General features: G+C 34.0%; 4 protein-coding genes and 1 long non-coding RNA gene across 8 annotated transcripts; 4 read left to right on the top strand and 1 right to left on the bottom strand.

Moving 5' to 3' along the window:
- The first annotated feature begins 292 nt into the window (after positions 1-292).
- On the top strand, positions 293-3,196 carry LOC114543876 (2-methoxy-6-polyprenyl-1,4-benzoquinol methylase, mitochondrial-like). 2 transcript variants are annotated; one of them, XM_028562693.1, is made up of 7 exons: positions 293-379; positions 579-927; positions 1,262-1,588; positions 2,069-2,175; positions 2,320-2,408; positions 2,484-2,595; positions 2,704-3,196. In XM_028562693.1, the coding sequence occupies exons 2-7, from the start codon at positions 795-797 to the stop codon at positions 2,803-2,805; spliced, it is 870 nt and encodes a 289-aa protein (XP_028418494.1). In that variant the 5' UTR covers positions 293-379; positions 579-794; the 3' UTR covers positions 2,806-3,196. The 2 variants fall into 2 exon arrangements, with proteins under 2 accessions (XP_028418494.1, XP_028418495.1); XM_028562694.1 differs by lacking the exon at positions 293-379 and having other exon boundaries at positions 529-927.
- Positions 3,197-3,873: 677 nt separating this feature from the next.
- Positions 3,874-5,191, top strand: LOC114543875 (serine/arginine-rich splicing factor 1-like). Of its 2 annotated transcripts, XR_003690217.1 has the most exons (4): positions 3,874-4,131; positions 4,213-4,588; positions 4,671-5,036; positions 5,103-5,191. XR_003690217.1 is itself a non-coding variant. In XM_028562692.1 (3 exons), the coding sequence occupies exons 1-3, from the start codon at positions 3,959-3,961 to the stop codon at positions 4,836-4,838; spliced, it is 717 nt and encodes a 238-aa protein (XP_028418493.1). In that variant the 5' UTR covers positions 3,874-3,958; the 3' UTR covers positions 4,839-5,191. The 2 variants fall into 2 exon arrangements, 1 of the variants encoding a protein (XP_028418493.1); XM_028562692.1 differs by having other exon boundaries at positions 4,671-5,191.
- A 343-nt stretch (positions 5,192-5,534) lies between these two features.
- On the bottom strand, positions 5,535-7,891 carry LOC114543873 (serine/arginine-rich splicing factor 1-like). Of its 2 annotated transcripts, none has more exons than XM_028562690.1 (3): positions 7,684-7,891; positions 7,137-7,509; positions 5,535-6,427 (listed from the first exon to the last, which is right to left on the bottom strand). In XM_028562690.1, exons 1-3 carry the CDS (start codon positions 7,884-7,886, stop codon positions 6,206-6,208), a joined length of 798 nt encoding a protein of 265 aa, XP_028418491.1. In that variant the 5' UTR covers positions 7,887-7,891; the 3' UTR covers positions 5,535-6,205. The 2 variants fall into 2 exon arrangements, with proteins under 2 accessions (XP_028418491.1, XP_028418492.1); XM_028562691.1 differs by lacking the exon at positions 5,535-6,427 and adding an exon at positions 6,658-7,051.
- Positions 7,892-8,985: 1,094 nt separating this feature from the next.
- LOC114543872 (signal peptide peptidase-like 3) lies at positions 8,986-10,952 on the top strand. Its single transcript, XM_028562689.1, has 7 exons — positions 8,986-9,667; positions 9,799-9,876; positions 10,044-10,141; positions 10,260-10,379; positions 10,453-10,534; positions 10,642-10,754; positions 10,861-10,952. Exons 1-7 carry the CDS (start codon positions 9,642-9,644, stop codon positions 10,950-10,952), a joined length of 609 nt encoding a protein of 202 aa, XP_028418490.1. The 5' UTR covers positions 8,986-9,641.
- A 20-nt stretch (positions 10,953-10,972) lies between these two features.
- LOC114543877 lies at positions 10,973-11,659 on the top strand. The gene is made up of 3 exons (XR_003690218.1): positions 10,973-11,109; positions 11,209-11,303; positions 11,590-11,659. It is a non-coding gene; the product is annotated as an uncharacterized LOC114543877 (long non-coding RNA).
- The last annotated feature ends 918 nt before the right edge of the window (positions 11,660-12,577 follow it).

Raw genomic sequence — 12,577 nt, 5'->3', positions numbered from 1 at the left:
GTTTTTGTTCGCCGAACCGTTCTTTCTCCTTGATGTAATATTTGTGTAATTCCAGTAACGACAAGCACAGGGTGTCGCGTAAGAAGCCAGTGGTCTGATCACAGGGTAATCTTTTCAAAAAGTCTCGAATGCACACTGACAATCTTTTAAAATCTGGAAAACAATTTACAATTTCTGAATACTTTAATTACTACAAGTAATTACACCAGGCTGTGTACAACAAATATGCATTAACTATTACTAAAACCAACCACGTTTCTTGTTGACTGCCATTGTCCTCAAATAGATGTGCAAACCATCGTCTAAATAATATCATATGAACAAAATTATGGAGAAAAAAAGAAAAGAAAAGCCATTGCTATGGTGCTGTACAAAAAACGTAATGTATTTGCTGATTTTGTTTACATTTGTTAATTGGCAACACGCGCGCGAAGTACACGCAGTTCACGCAGTGTGGTCAGAATCAGTAATTTTTTTACTTTGGTAAGAAAGTTTTTTAGTATAAATTTTGGTAATATTTTGGTACTATTTGGTAGTACTTTTTTTGGTAAAAAATTGTCTTTCCATTGTTTATCTAGAATTTGAGGTACAAAATGTTGCAAAACCGTCACCTTCAGATCCGGCGCTACGAAGAAGACCCTGGGGCGAGGTTGTGAATACGTCACATAGTTAGGTCCTGGGGACGAGGATGCGTCATTGCTGATAACTGCGCGCGCAACAAAAATAGAAATTGTACACGCGGGAAAAATCACAGTGGAAAATCCAATAAAAAAATCATATAAAAAAATGAAATAATGGCTGCTGGAAGACAATCAAGACAATTGTGCAATTTTTTAAGATTTTCAAGAGGAAGATATTCGACGATCAAGGAAGAAATTACACATTTTGGATTCGAGACTATCTCAAAGAAAGAAAAATCAGAAAGAGGTAAATATCTTATGCAATTTTTGTATCCTAGCTACTTAGAGTAAAAGTAATAAGCTAAAAAAAATAGGTAAATATAATTCTTTTAGCTATTAAAAGACTAATTTTATTAATAAGTAATTTGCTCAATGAGCAGCAACGTTTAATCTGTCACCTTGGTAGATGATTGATTATTAATCACACAATTCTTAACCAATCAGATTGCAAGAAACACCATTGATTTTAAAATGAATATAATAAATGTGTTTAATTCCAATAACACTCTGGCCTTGTCCAGAGTGATTTAGGTTTCATTGATTTGAAACACGTGTACCAATAAGAGATTGTATTTTTGCAGTTCATCACGTGTTTGAAAATGTGGCTTTGAAATATGATCTAATGAATGACCTAATGAGTGGTGGTATTCATCGGACTTGGAAGGATTATTTCATTAGAAAAATAAATCCTTGTTATGGGAACAAATTATTAGATGTTGCAGGGGGAACTGGAGATATTGCAATGAGATATCTGAATTTTATAAAGTACAATCAGTGGGAAAAAAAGAAAAAAGAAAAATGGGGAGAAATGTCACAAGGAAAAAGAAGTGAAATTATTGTCTGTGATATTAATCAAGCAATGCTTGATGTTGGGAAGAGAAAAGCTAAACGTTTTGGAATAGAAAATGGTAAGGGTTTGATAAATATTTTAATTAAGAATTAAAAAACGAGTCGCGTGCCTTTATGGTGTAATAATGCACGATGGGGGAATGTTGGGAGAATACGAGAGAAGCTTGTAAAACACGAGGCGTAGCCGAGTGTTTTACAAGCTTCTCGAGTATTCTTCCAACATTTCCCCGAGTGCATTATTACACCATAAAGGCACGCGACGAGCTTTTTTAATTCTTTTATAATATAAGAAGAAATTATAGGGCAACAACAAAATTTATTTATTTGATCAATAATAAAATTCTCCTTACATGTTATTTAAGATGTTGCTTAGCAACAAAAACTTCAAAAGCCAGAAGCGTGCATTATGGCCTCACAATGCACATGCAGTAGCCAATCAAATTGCTCGTTATATCATACTTATATTATAAGGATATCTAATACACTTTTCTTTTTTTTCTTCTCTCCATTGTATACATTATACTTTTCCATCCTCTTAGATATAGCATGGGTATGTGGTAATGGTGAAGCACTACCTTTTGAAGATAACACATTTGATATTTATACAATTGCATTTGGAATACGTAACTTTACCAATGTTGAAAAGGTTTGTCTCTAAATAATTCAACCAATTTTTGCCAACAAGATTGTGCATATATGGATGGTGAATGATGAGTGATTTTTATATAGACACATCTACTTGGCAGAAGAAATTAATTTTCTATATTTCAGGCTACCTTTTCTATTGCAGGCTCTGGAAGAAGCTCATAGAGTATTGGTTCCAGGTGGAAGATTTATGTGTCTTGAATTTAGTGCAGTTACAACTCCAATTTTTGAGAGGTACTATAAAGTATTTTAATTAAATTGACTCATGAAAGCAAGGTCAAGGTGCACCAGGTAGAATTTTTCTTTTAGGTTATATGAAATGTATTCATTTCAAGTGATACCAGTGATGGGACAAATTATTGCTAAGGATTGGGATTCATATCAATACTTAGTGGAAAGTATTAGACAATTTCCTAATCAGGTATTTTTTTGCTTGTTTATGGTACTATATATGTTTGGCTCACTTTGTGTTGTTAGGAGGAATGGGAACCCTCAAATAACTGGTAAAAGTTATTATTACAACTTGTAGGATGAATTTGCTTCATTGATAAGAGATTCTGGCTTCAGAATGGTGAATTATGAAAATCTAACTTTTGGTGTAGCAGCTATTCATTCAGCATTCAAACTGTAAATATATTTTTCATAGAGACGATGTATATTTTTGAGGTATAAATTAAATCATGCCAATAATATATGCCTAATAAACCCATGCCTAAGGCACCACTTGCATTACTAATCATGTTGGTGATTCACAAACCTTTTTAGTTCGATTTTTACCCTTCCTGTTTCTGAAAGTTGCTAATTTGAAACAATTGCATGTTTAGAAATTTATTTCACTCTCACAACTCAACTGAATATAAAATTTATACATCAATGCATATGTTTAGTATCTATATATTATTATATTGCATAACGTAATGTTAGTTCAAATGTTTTATACAAAACAAGATGCCATTAAAGTTCACTCAACCAGACTTAAACAACAAAATAGCAACTTGTCCCAAGTAGAAGTAAATGAAATGCTTTGTCTCGTGTGTAACATACGATCCAAAGTTTCTGCCCACGATACAATGCCATGTTGGGTTAAATTTCTTGTCAAATTCTTTCTTTACATACGCGGCAATGTCTTTTTCGATGTTAAATTTCTCCATTGCCTGGACCGTGCAATCAATCGCATCTTGTTGCATGTCTTCTGACATATCTGCATTCTTTACAACAGCCTTTCGTTCGGACATCTGAAAATATAGCACCATTAGCAACCGGCGAATAAACAAACTAACGAAACTACACAGGCTGAAAATTATATTCTTTTATATTTTACACAAGCTGAAATTTTACGAAATGTTTTGGTAATGTAAATGCAACATTGCAAGTAAACTTTACCTTTTTGCTAATTCGTTTTCAACGTGAAATTGAAGGTAGACTCTTTGGGAAAAACTCGTTTCAACCAAAACGTAACAACACAACTTTCCGAATGAAATTTGCTTCTTTCCGGATGTTGCTTTAAAAAGTACGCCACGTGCTTTCTCCTCGCTGATTGGATTTCGCATGGCGTCCTGTTTCAGTATCCTGTTTCACACCATCATGCTTTGCGCGATTTTCACTTCATTGAAAATCTTGAAAGCGTGGAAAACAGTGGTGGAAACACATCTGTATGTTCCATACATCCATATTTGGAAAATTATACCATATATGGGGTACTTTTTTTACTTCGGAATCTGTAGACGCCATTTTATTTCATAGTATTCTATTTCAGAAAGAAATTACCTAAATTCTTGTTCAAAATGAATCGAGGCAATGCTGAGTGTCGTGTTTATGTAGGGAATCTTCCAAATGACGTTAAAGCAAAAGAATTGGATGATTTATTTTATAAATATGGCACAATTAAGGACATAAGTTTAAAGAAAGATACACGTGGTGGTCAACCATTTGCTTTTATTGAGTTTGAAGATCCAAGGTATTTTGTTCGAAAATGAGTATTTTTCAACTTAAAAAAAATATGTAATATTTATTTTGATGTAAAATATTGTTTTTGTAGAGATGCCCAAGATGCAATCAGGGGTCGTGATGGCTATGATCTTGATGGTAATCAGTTGAGGGTTGAATTACCACGTTCAGCTGGGGGTGGTGGTGGCTTCAGAGGAGGTCGTGGTCAAAGTCGCTTTGGTGGAGGAGGTGGACGCGGCCGTGGTGGAAGACCTTTTATCCCCCGTGGTAATGGTTTTCGTGTTTTAGTGAAGAATCTTCCTCCAACTGGAAGCTGGCAAGATTTGAAAGATCATATGAGGGAAGCTGGGGATGTCATGTTTACTGATGTTTTCAGTGATTGTACTGGAGTTGTTGAGTTTGCACGACATGAAGATATGAAGAGAGCTGTCAGGATATTAAATGATACCAAATTTCGTTCCCACCAGGTTGGAGTCAAGATATTGTTGTAATGTATGTTTTGTATTTCATAGGCTTTTATATTTCTTACCAACCCTCTCATTTCTTTAGAATGAAACATCATATGTGACTGTTGAGGAAGATGAAACAGCAAGACCTGGTAGATATAGCAGATCAAGAAGTCCAAGACGTTCACGAAGTCGATCATTTTCACCAAGAAGATATTCAAGATCGCCAAGGCGATCTTATTCAAGAAGCCGCTCACGGTCTAGATCTTAAATCATTGATGCAAAAAGTTTTCAGCACTTGTTATGTGATATATGGTTTTCAGGGAACCTCTGGTTGCAGATGTTTGTATTGTATGGCAGAATATCAAAATACTGTAAACATATGAGTGATTTTCGAGGCAGACATTCTTAAGTTGTCAGTCTAATGCTATCATTGGTCTTAACAGAACATCTATGGCTAAATCTTATGGTAAAAGAAATGGTTCAACCAACATCAAATTCAATAAACATATTTGAATATTTTATATATTTGTAGATGATTTAATCCTCCTGTGTATGGACATGGAGTGGAGGAATCGTAGGACAGATAGGATTTTGGAAGGATAGGATTACTTTTTAGCTTGGTATGAAAACCTCATATTTCTGCCACAAAAATCATACACATATTCACTCGCAAATGATATTTCATTAAAATAGGCAACTTTCTCTCGAGTTTCAGTATTAACATTCCTTTAACTTGTGTTGTACAGATCTCACTTAATTGTGGAGGAAATATATGGCTAATATTTGGAGGATATATTCAAAAAGGAGTGAATTTTAGAATTTTGGAGGAGAATGGAAAATGTTTGTCTTTTTGATTTTGAAGGAAAAAGGGGGGAAATTTTGAGCTCTTGGAAGATAAAGAGAGATTATTTTGGACAACTGCAGAATTAGAATGAATATTTGGAGGATAAAGAATATAATTCTATCAAAATGGTAACATGAGAAAATTTGCTATGTAGCCAAATGCATTTGAAGCAAGCAATAATTGGCCAAGGATTCCAAACAAATATAATTACATCTAGTTTGTGTAAAACATCACCCAGGCACAAAATGCCTGTGGTGCACATTGTTCATAATTTAGGATACCCTGAATCCTTTGGAGGCTTTGCCATCAGAAACTATAGATATTATGGAACTGGGTTGATTCCTTGCATGAATGCAGCAATAGGACACTAACTAGCAGTGTAATGAGGTATGAATTATTGACAATGTGCAGGAAGATGTGATTGATAGCACAGTATGATGAGAAATGTAGATCTTATTGTAGCATAATATGCTAGCTAACATACAGGTGACTGGTTGGTACAAAGGATTGATAGGATTTACAAACCTAATTTTGTCAAGAGTTTAATGTTACATTCCTGGTTTTTAGGTAAGTAAAGCATGGTATTAGCAAGTTATCTTGTCACTTGAACTCCTGATGTTTCAGTAACAAAATTGGCAATAGAATTGTCAGAGGGAATAGTTACAATGCATAAATGTAATACAAGTTGGGAATAACCAAGTTATAGTCTGTACAATAGAAAGTTTTATTGACTATAGTGTAACTAAAATCATGCTATATATATGGGGTTCACAGGAGATGCACTTGTTCCCTCAATCCCTTGGAGATGGCGATCTTGAGTGACTCTTAGCTGGAGACTTGGAGCGACTTCGTGATTTGCTTTTTGATCTGCTTCTAGAGCGGTTGTCTTTGGAGCGACTACGGGAACGTTTACTGGATCTGCTTCGAGAGCGACTTCTTGATCTAGAGTAGCTTTTCTTCCTACGACCACCACTTCCAGAATCATCTGTCACAGTCACTCTGCTAGTCTCACCCTAAGTTAAACAAGGTATTTTAATTACATTACCAAGAAACAAGACACAGCACAACCTTTCCATAAGAAAAATGCCAGAATTAAGACAACGCTAAAATAGTTTACCATTCATCAAATTTTGTTGGAAAAATTTTAGGCTTTCAAGTATCCAAAAGAATTTGTCCATTATATTGTAATATTACAGTATACACATTGGGTAGTATTCTATATTTCTTGAGTTTACATACCAGCACCATAAAACTAGGTTGTTTCAACTTCAAAGGTATTAAACTGATTGAGTTATCATCGTGTTAAAATAATTGATTAATCAAGGCAGGACCTCAGTGACCATCAGAAATGATTCCTCATTGATCAGACTTTTGAAATGAAAAAAATTCCTCATTGAATCTGTGCACATCAGAAATAGTGCCTTATTGTTGGAACTGAATCCTGATGCTTGAAATTGGTCTTGACAATTGAAATCATTGGTATTGACCAAAGGAATCTGGGCACTGATTCCTCAGTGTTGAAAATTGATTCCTGATTTTGAAAGGAGTCCTCTCATTGATATTGAATCCTCATTGATGAGAATGAACATCAAATTTGTTGATATGATTACAACTATTGTGTTGAGGATATTTATATACTGAAATGGTAAAAATTTGAATATAGTTAATAATTTATAAACCAACCAGTGATTAAATTATACATGTACGTAAAGTATAGCTCACCTCATGTGAACGAAACTCAGTGTCATCCAAATTCTTCACAGCATATTTGACATCGTCAGAGTGTGCAAACTCAACTATACCAGAACCATCTCCATACACCTCGGCATATAATACTTCACCCGCTTCTCTCATGTGGTCTTTAATATCTTGCCAACTGCCCGTTGGGGGTAAGCCTTTCACTAACACTCTGTTGTTTGAACGTCGTGGTGGTACCCCACGTCCAGATCTGCCACCCCCACCGTAACTACCACTATTACCATAACCACGGCCACTATCGCGTCTGTTGTTCCCGCTACCACGAGTGAACTCCACTCTGACTCTACGACCATCAAATTCATAACCATCACGACCTCTAACTGCATCCTCAGCATCCCTAATAAACAAAGAAATTTCAAAGAGCATAAGACCATGTACCTAACACATTCAACATGCATGCGTCACGTGTTACCGCGTGGTTTTAGGGAAGCCAAAAGTTTTCTCTTTTTCAACAGGTAGTTTTCCAGCAACTACAGAGTTTGTGAAACATTTTATGCTTAAAAGAATTTACCTGGAATCTTCAAACTGCACAAAGGCGTAGGATAAGTTTTCTCCTCGACGACTCTGTCGCGCTCTGGTGGCATCGCCACGTTTAATTCGTATGTCGGCAATCCTGCCGTATTTATAAAAGATATCTTCTATATCTCTCTCCCTACAATCTTCTGGAAGGTTTCCAACATAGATTCTGCAATCATTGTTGTTCCCTCTGAACATACTGTCTCGTCTCTAGACATCAAAATATCTCCGTATGCTGATTTAATAAAATACTGTTTGAAAACAGCTTCAAACACTGAAACTTGAAAAATACGGCCAGTGATACGGCTACTGTGTTTCCACTTGGTTATGAGGAACTTGTAATTCACCTAGTTTTCATTATGGTGCAATTTGAGGTTTGAACTAATTTCCATATGACCAGGGGTCAATAGTCTTGATTGTTAGCCCTGGAACCATCAAATATTACTAGAATTTCCTACCAAAGTTTAAGCTTCTGTAAAATGAACATTTCACTTTTCTTTTATTAACTGTTTAAAATGTTACATGGTTTCTCTACAGGTACACATATCCTCCCTTGAATATTTGACAATATTTTGTAACCATAGTATCATTAGTATGCACTTTATGGTATCTTCCACACCTGACATGTCTATAAACTCTATGTTTCTCTGTCTTGCAAATGAATTTTTGCATTTTGCAAAAATATTTTATGTGTTGACTTTGTGTTGTCCTGTATAAATTTTGAAAAAAAGCTTGGAGTAAGAATTTCAAAATTGTGTAACTATGGTTCCAGCAAGTCCATTTTGTGAACCATCTCTAAATACAATATAACAGTTCCATATATAAGTCCTTCAAGAAAATTTAATTCAAGCTGTATTTTTGGAATATTTGGAAATAATTTAGCTTCACATGGCGACTTGAGTCCTTGTTCATATAAACCTTGAATGTTAAACTTTTCAAACCGATTGAATTTTATTTTATCAGGTTCCATCCTGCCATCACCAGGAATATGTACCACATCAGAGACACTAGAAAAATTGATTGAAATATTTCATGTGATGTTTTGTATCAAATGTATGAAAAGCAATCATTTTTATTAATAAATATTTTCTTGTTAAGATCTTACGTGTCTCCGTTCTGAACACTCTTCATACTATTTCGTACATCTTTAAAATATTCATACACAGCTATTTTTGTACTACCAGGAATGAATATGGTTTGCTCAAAAGTGACAACTTGTGTTGATAATTGTTTGTGCACGAAAAACACTATGATACCTACAAAACTTGACCATAGAAAAACTTTGAATATCATACTTCTGTAATTGGAATTTTAAACTATACATGTACTAAAAATACAAACAGTTGGTTCACTGTGTGACATTGCCATTTGTCAGTATCAGAAACCATTTTGTTTCTCCGTAATTTTCCGATTATGACACGAACTGTCAATCTTTAATAATACATATCAAGATATTTTTACCACATTTTTTCATATAGTGAATAATTGAATGTGTACGACAAAATCGGGATTGATAACTAACATAAAGGAAACCATTTTTGCAATAAGATCGGGCTGTTTCTGATTGAAACACGTTAGTTTTTACGCTCAATACTCTCATTCTGTGGTTTACGAAGTCTTTCCGATGTCGTTCCGGAATCCGGAAATGCCCGTAGCCTTCGAATGCACAAAGTGACAATAACAAACGTACATGCCGAAAGAGAAGAAAGATATGGATCAGATTGGATAGTCCACGAAATTACCCTCAATTTATGGTTTGAGAGCTGTGAAACATTGCAAAATAACAAGAATTGAAAATAATAAACAATATAACCTTGTCTCTGCATGTCTAGAACGTGAAGATCAGCGATATATTGAAAGATCAATTATTGAAAATATAAACTGAGCTTTGTTGGCCTTTGTGGTAATTTCATTGCAGATTTTTCTTTTAATCCACCCAAATCGTAAAATTCAATGGAAGAATCATCAGCATATAAATGGTAGGATATCAAATTAATGACTAGAAATATAATATAACGTAATACGTTCTAAATATATATCATATATCTGTTATATATATAGTTGTTGGAAGGGCCGTGAGGGTACTATATTAAGTTTTTCTCTTTTGGAGGCTGTTGATGACTCTGGACAGTTCTCGTGTTGCAACGTTGGTTGTATCAGTTGTTCTTATTATTTATGGCAGTTTTAGGTGGGTAATTGTATCGTGTATTGGGTTTTTATTAAATCATTAAATATTGCTATTTTGCAAAAACAAAAGGAAATTCAATAGGAAATTCAAGTGTGCTTTTGATCAGGGTTTTTTTCTTCATGCATTTTGTTTCATTCAAAGTTTAATAATTGTGTTTAATGCTTTAGATCTCTTTCTGTTGAATCATCAAAACAATATGAAGGTGATAATGCAGAGAGTGAAACTTCAAATTCTTCATTCTTATTTTTTCATAATTTTTCATCAGGTAAGTGCATCAATAATATATAGTACCATAAGCATATATTTGCTGTGAATAATTTCTATCAGTCATTATTTCAAGATAGTCAACATAATTAAACCTCAATGCTATGATAATTTTCTAGATTTTCACACAATAAGTTCAACACAAGCAATGCTTCTTCCTATTGGTGCCTCATGCTCCTTGTTATTTATGTTTTTCTTTTTTGAAAAATTCCAGTCAATATTTGCCTTCTGTACAGTTGGTATGTTTCCTTTGAGTACACATTTACCAAAACGAAATAAGAAAATTATATTTAATTTTTAAAAATGTTTTAGTTTTAGGGACAATTGCTTTTTCTTTTCTTCTGCTGCCTTTATGTCAATATGTTTTACGGCCAATTGGAAATCCAAACTGCAAGTATGTACCTATAAATTGTCACATGTTCCTTGTCTTGCCAATTACATATGGTGATGCGGTATTTGCAATAATTAGAATACTAGTTAAAGGCTATCGTTATCTGCTAGAATATCATTTGGGTCATGTGGACGTTTTACTCAGGCAGAACTACTATCTCTATTCTGTTCATTATCTCTTGTTATGGTTTGGATGATGACTGGTCATTGGATATTAATGGATGGTTTGTTGCATTTTGTGTCTATAAATTACCATGTAAACATTTTAATCTATTTACCTGTCCTGTCTATTCAGTCTAAACTATAGAATGTTATGTAACTCTTTCATAGCCTTAGCAATGGGAGTGCATATCAATGAGCATATTACGACTTCCAAGTTTGAAAGTGTCAATTCTACTTTTGCTTGGTCTGGTAGTTTATGATGTATTTGGGTAAGTCTTTTTCAAAATATCTTTAATATTTTCATATTTCCTATAGTTTTCCGACTGCCTTTCTTTCTCTTCTTAGGTTTATTTCTCAGTGTATATATTTAAAGATAATGTCATGGTGAAGGTGGCTACACAGCCAGCTGATAACCCAGTATGTTGGTCATTCACTCATTTCATACTTGTCCTTAATATCTCACTACCTTCATGGAGATCCATATTTGTCATAAGTAAATTGTAAGTTTTTATCTAGATGTCATTTGTAGCTGACAAAATAGGATCAACAACCTATGAAGAAGTTCCTCAATCTAAGCATCTTTCTTTGCCAGGAAAATTGGTATTTCCAAGGTGTGTGTTATGTAATAATATCTCAAACATTACATTGTCATCCTCTAAAATCTGTTTTTTATAAATTATGATATACAGTTCATAGCTTTTTTGCAAATTTTTGAACTATTATTTGTACAATAAACTGAAATGATTGCTGAAAAGATTTGTAGTGCTCTACTAGAAGTTCACGAAGGCAGTCAGCCCCCTGTCGGATGTATATACCATCAGCCACTTTATGTATGTAGCATAAACCACAATGTATCAATTACCATGCAATAACCATGAAACACACTTTCCTTTTTAGTTACAGTGATAGAGGAAGAATGTCAATGCTAGGACTTGGAGATATTGTGAGTTTTATAAATTAGGCCACCTTTTTAGTTTACGTAAATTAGCTTGTAGGAACATGCTAGACCAGAACTGACTTCTAATTCATATTTAGGTCTGCCTGGGCTTCTCTTATCATTGTTTACGTTTTGACAATCATAAACGTCAGACTTTAACAAATTCAATTGAAGAGTCCAAGATTAAGTATTTTCATTGTTCACTGATAGGATATTTTGTAAGGTAAGTATCAGGATGAAATTGTTTATTCAGGTACAAAAAGATCATTTTTCATATTATCTTTCATTAAGGTTTACTAACAGCAACAATAGTGTCTGAAGTCTATAAATCAGCCCAACCTGCATTACTGTTCCTTGTTCCTTCCACTCTGCTTCCTTCTTGTCATTGGATATTTAAATGTGAGTTTTTCTAATATTTTTTTGTTATTTTATGTTCCAACTGATTAATGGACTACACTCATCATTTAGGGTGACTTGAAAGAGATGTGGTCTAATCCATTTGGAAATATAACAACTAAATTAAAACAGATAGAGATTTGAGGGTATCTGATAAACTTGCATTAGTGAGATGCCTAGATAACCTGGTCAGAATTACAAGTCTTTGGAAATGAAGGTTTTTGCATCTCAGAAAACATAGGCCAGGAGATGAAAGGAAAGCAATCTAAATGATGTTCTTGGGAAGATCTTTGTGGAGTGTGAGAAGAAACAGATTTTCTCATACTCAATATATCCTTCTTTTAGTTGGACTATGGTGCTTTAAACAGGTCATTTTAATTTAAGTTTGCTCAGTTAAATACAAGAAAAGTGTCAGGGCAGTAAGTGTATGCTTCCTGGACAACTGAACAATTATTGACAGCAATTTGACTTCAAAAAACATGTTCATATCACTAAACATAATGTATATACAATTTTATTGTGCAGTGTAAAATGTGTAACAAGTAATTATGT

The sequence above is a fragment of the Dendronephthya gigantea genome, unplaced genomic scaffold (assembly GCF_004324835.1).
Source record: "Dendronephthya gigantea isolate DGI-Jeju-01 unplaced genomic scaffold, DenGig_1.0 000576F, whole genome shotgun sequence".
Taxonomy (NCBI): Eukaryota; Metazoa; Cnidaria; class Anthozoa; order Malacalcyonacea; family Nephtheidae; genus Dendronephthya; species Dendronephthya gigantea.
Note: the sequence above shows the minus strand (reverse complement) of the source record. Positions and strands in the feature narration are given on the sequence as shown.

Bases quoted from the DNA above. Each gene is read 5' to 3' on its own strand.
- LOC114543876 (XM_028562693.1), top strand. From the start codon at position 795: ATGGCTGCTGGAAGACAATCAAGACAATTGTGCAATTTTTTAAGATTT. The intron at 928-1,261 runs GTAAATATCTTA...GTATTTTTGCAG, and splicing joins GAAAGAAAAATCAGAAAGAG to TTCATCACGTGTTTGAAAAT. The intron at 1,589-2,068 runs GTAAGGGTTTGA...CCATCCTCTTAG, and splicing joins ACGTTTTGGAATAGAAAATG to ATATAGCATGGGTATGTGGT.
- LOC114543872 (XM_028562689.1), top strand. From the start codon at position 9,642: ATGGAAGAATCATCAGCATATAAATG. The intron at 9,668-9,798 runs GTAGGATATCAA...TCTCTTTTGGAG, and splicing joins GAATCATCAGCATATAAATG to GCTGTTGATGACTCTGGACA. The intron at 10,380-10,452 runs GTATGTTTCCTT...AAAATGTTTTAG, and splicing joins ATTTGCCTTCTGTACAGTTG to TTTTAGGGACAATTGCTTTT.
- LOC114543875 (XM_028562692.1), top strand. From the start codon at position 3,959: ATGAATCGAGGCAATGCTGAGTGTCGTGTTTATGTAGGGAATCTTCCA. The intron at 4,132-4,212 runs GTATTTTGTTCG...TTGTTTTTGTAG, and splicing joins ATTGAGTTTGAAGATCCAAG to AGATGCCCAAGATGCAATCA. The intron at 4,589-4,670 runs GTTGGAGTCAAG...TCATTTCTTTAG, and splicing joins CCAAATTTCGTTCCCACCAG to AATGAAACATCATATGTGAC.
- LOC114543873 (XM_028562690.1), bottom strand. From the start codon at position 7,886: ATGTTCAGAGGGAACAACAATGATTGCAGAATCTATGTTGGAAACCTT. The intron at 7,510-7,683 runs GTAAATTCTTTT...TTTGTTTATTAG, and splicing joins GTGCAGTTTGAAGATTCCAG to GGATGCTGAGGATGCAGTTA. The intron at 6,428-7,136 runs GTGAGCTATACT...TGTTTAACTTAG, and splicing joins CTGAGTTTCGTTCACATGAG to GGTGAGACTAGCAGAGTGAC.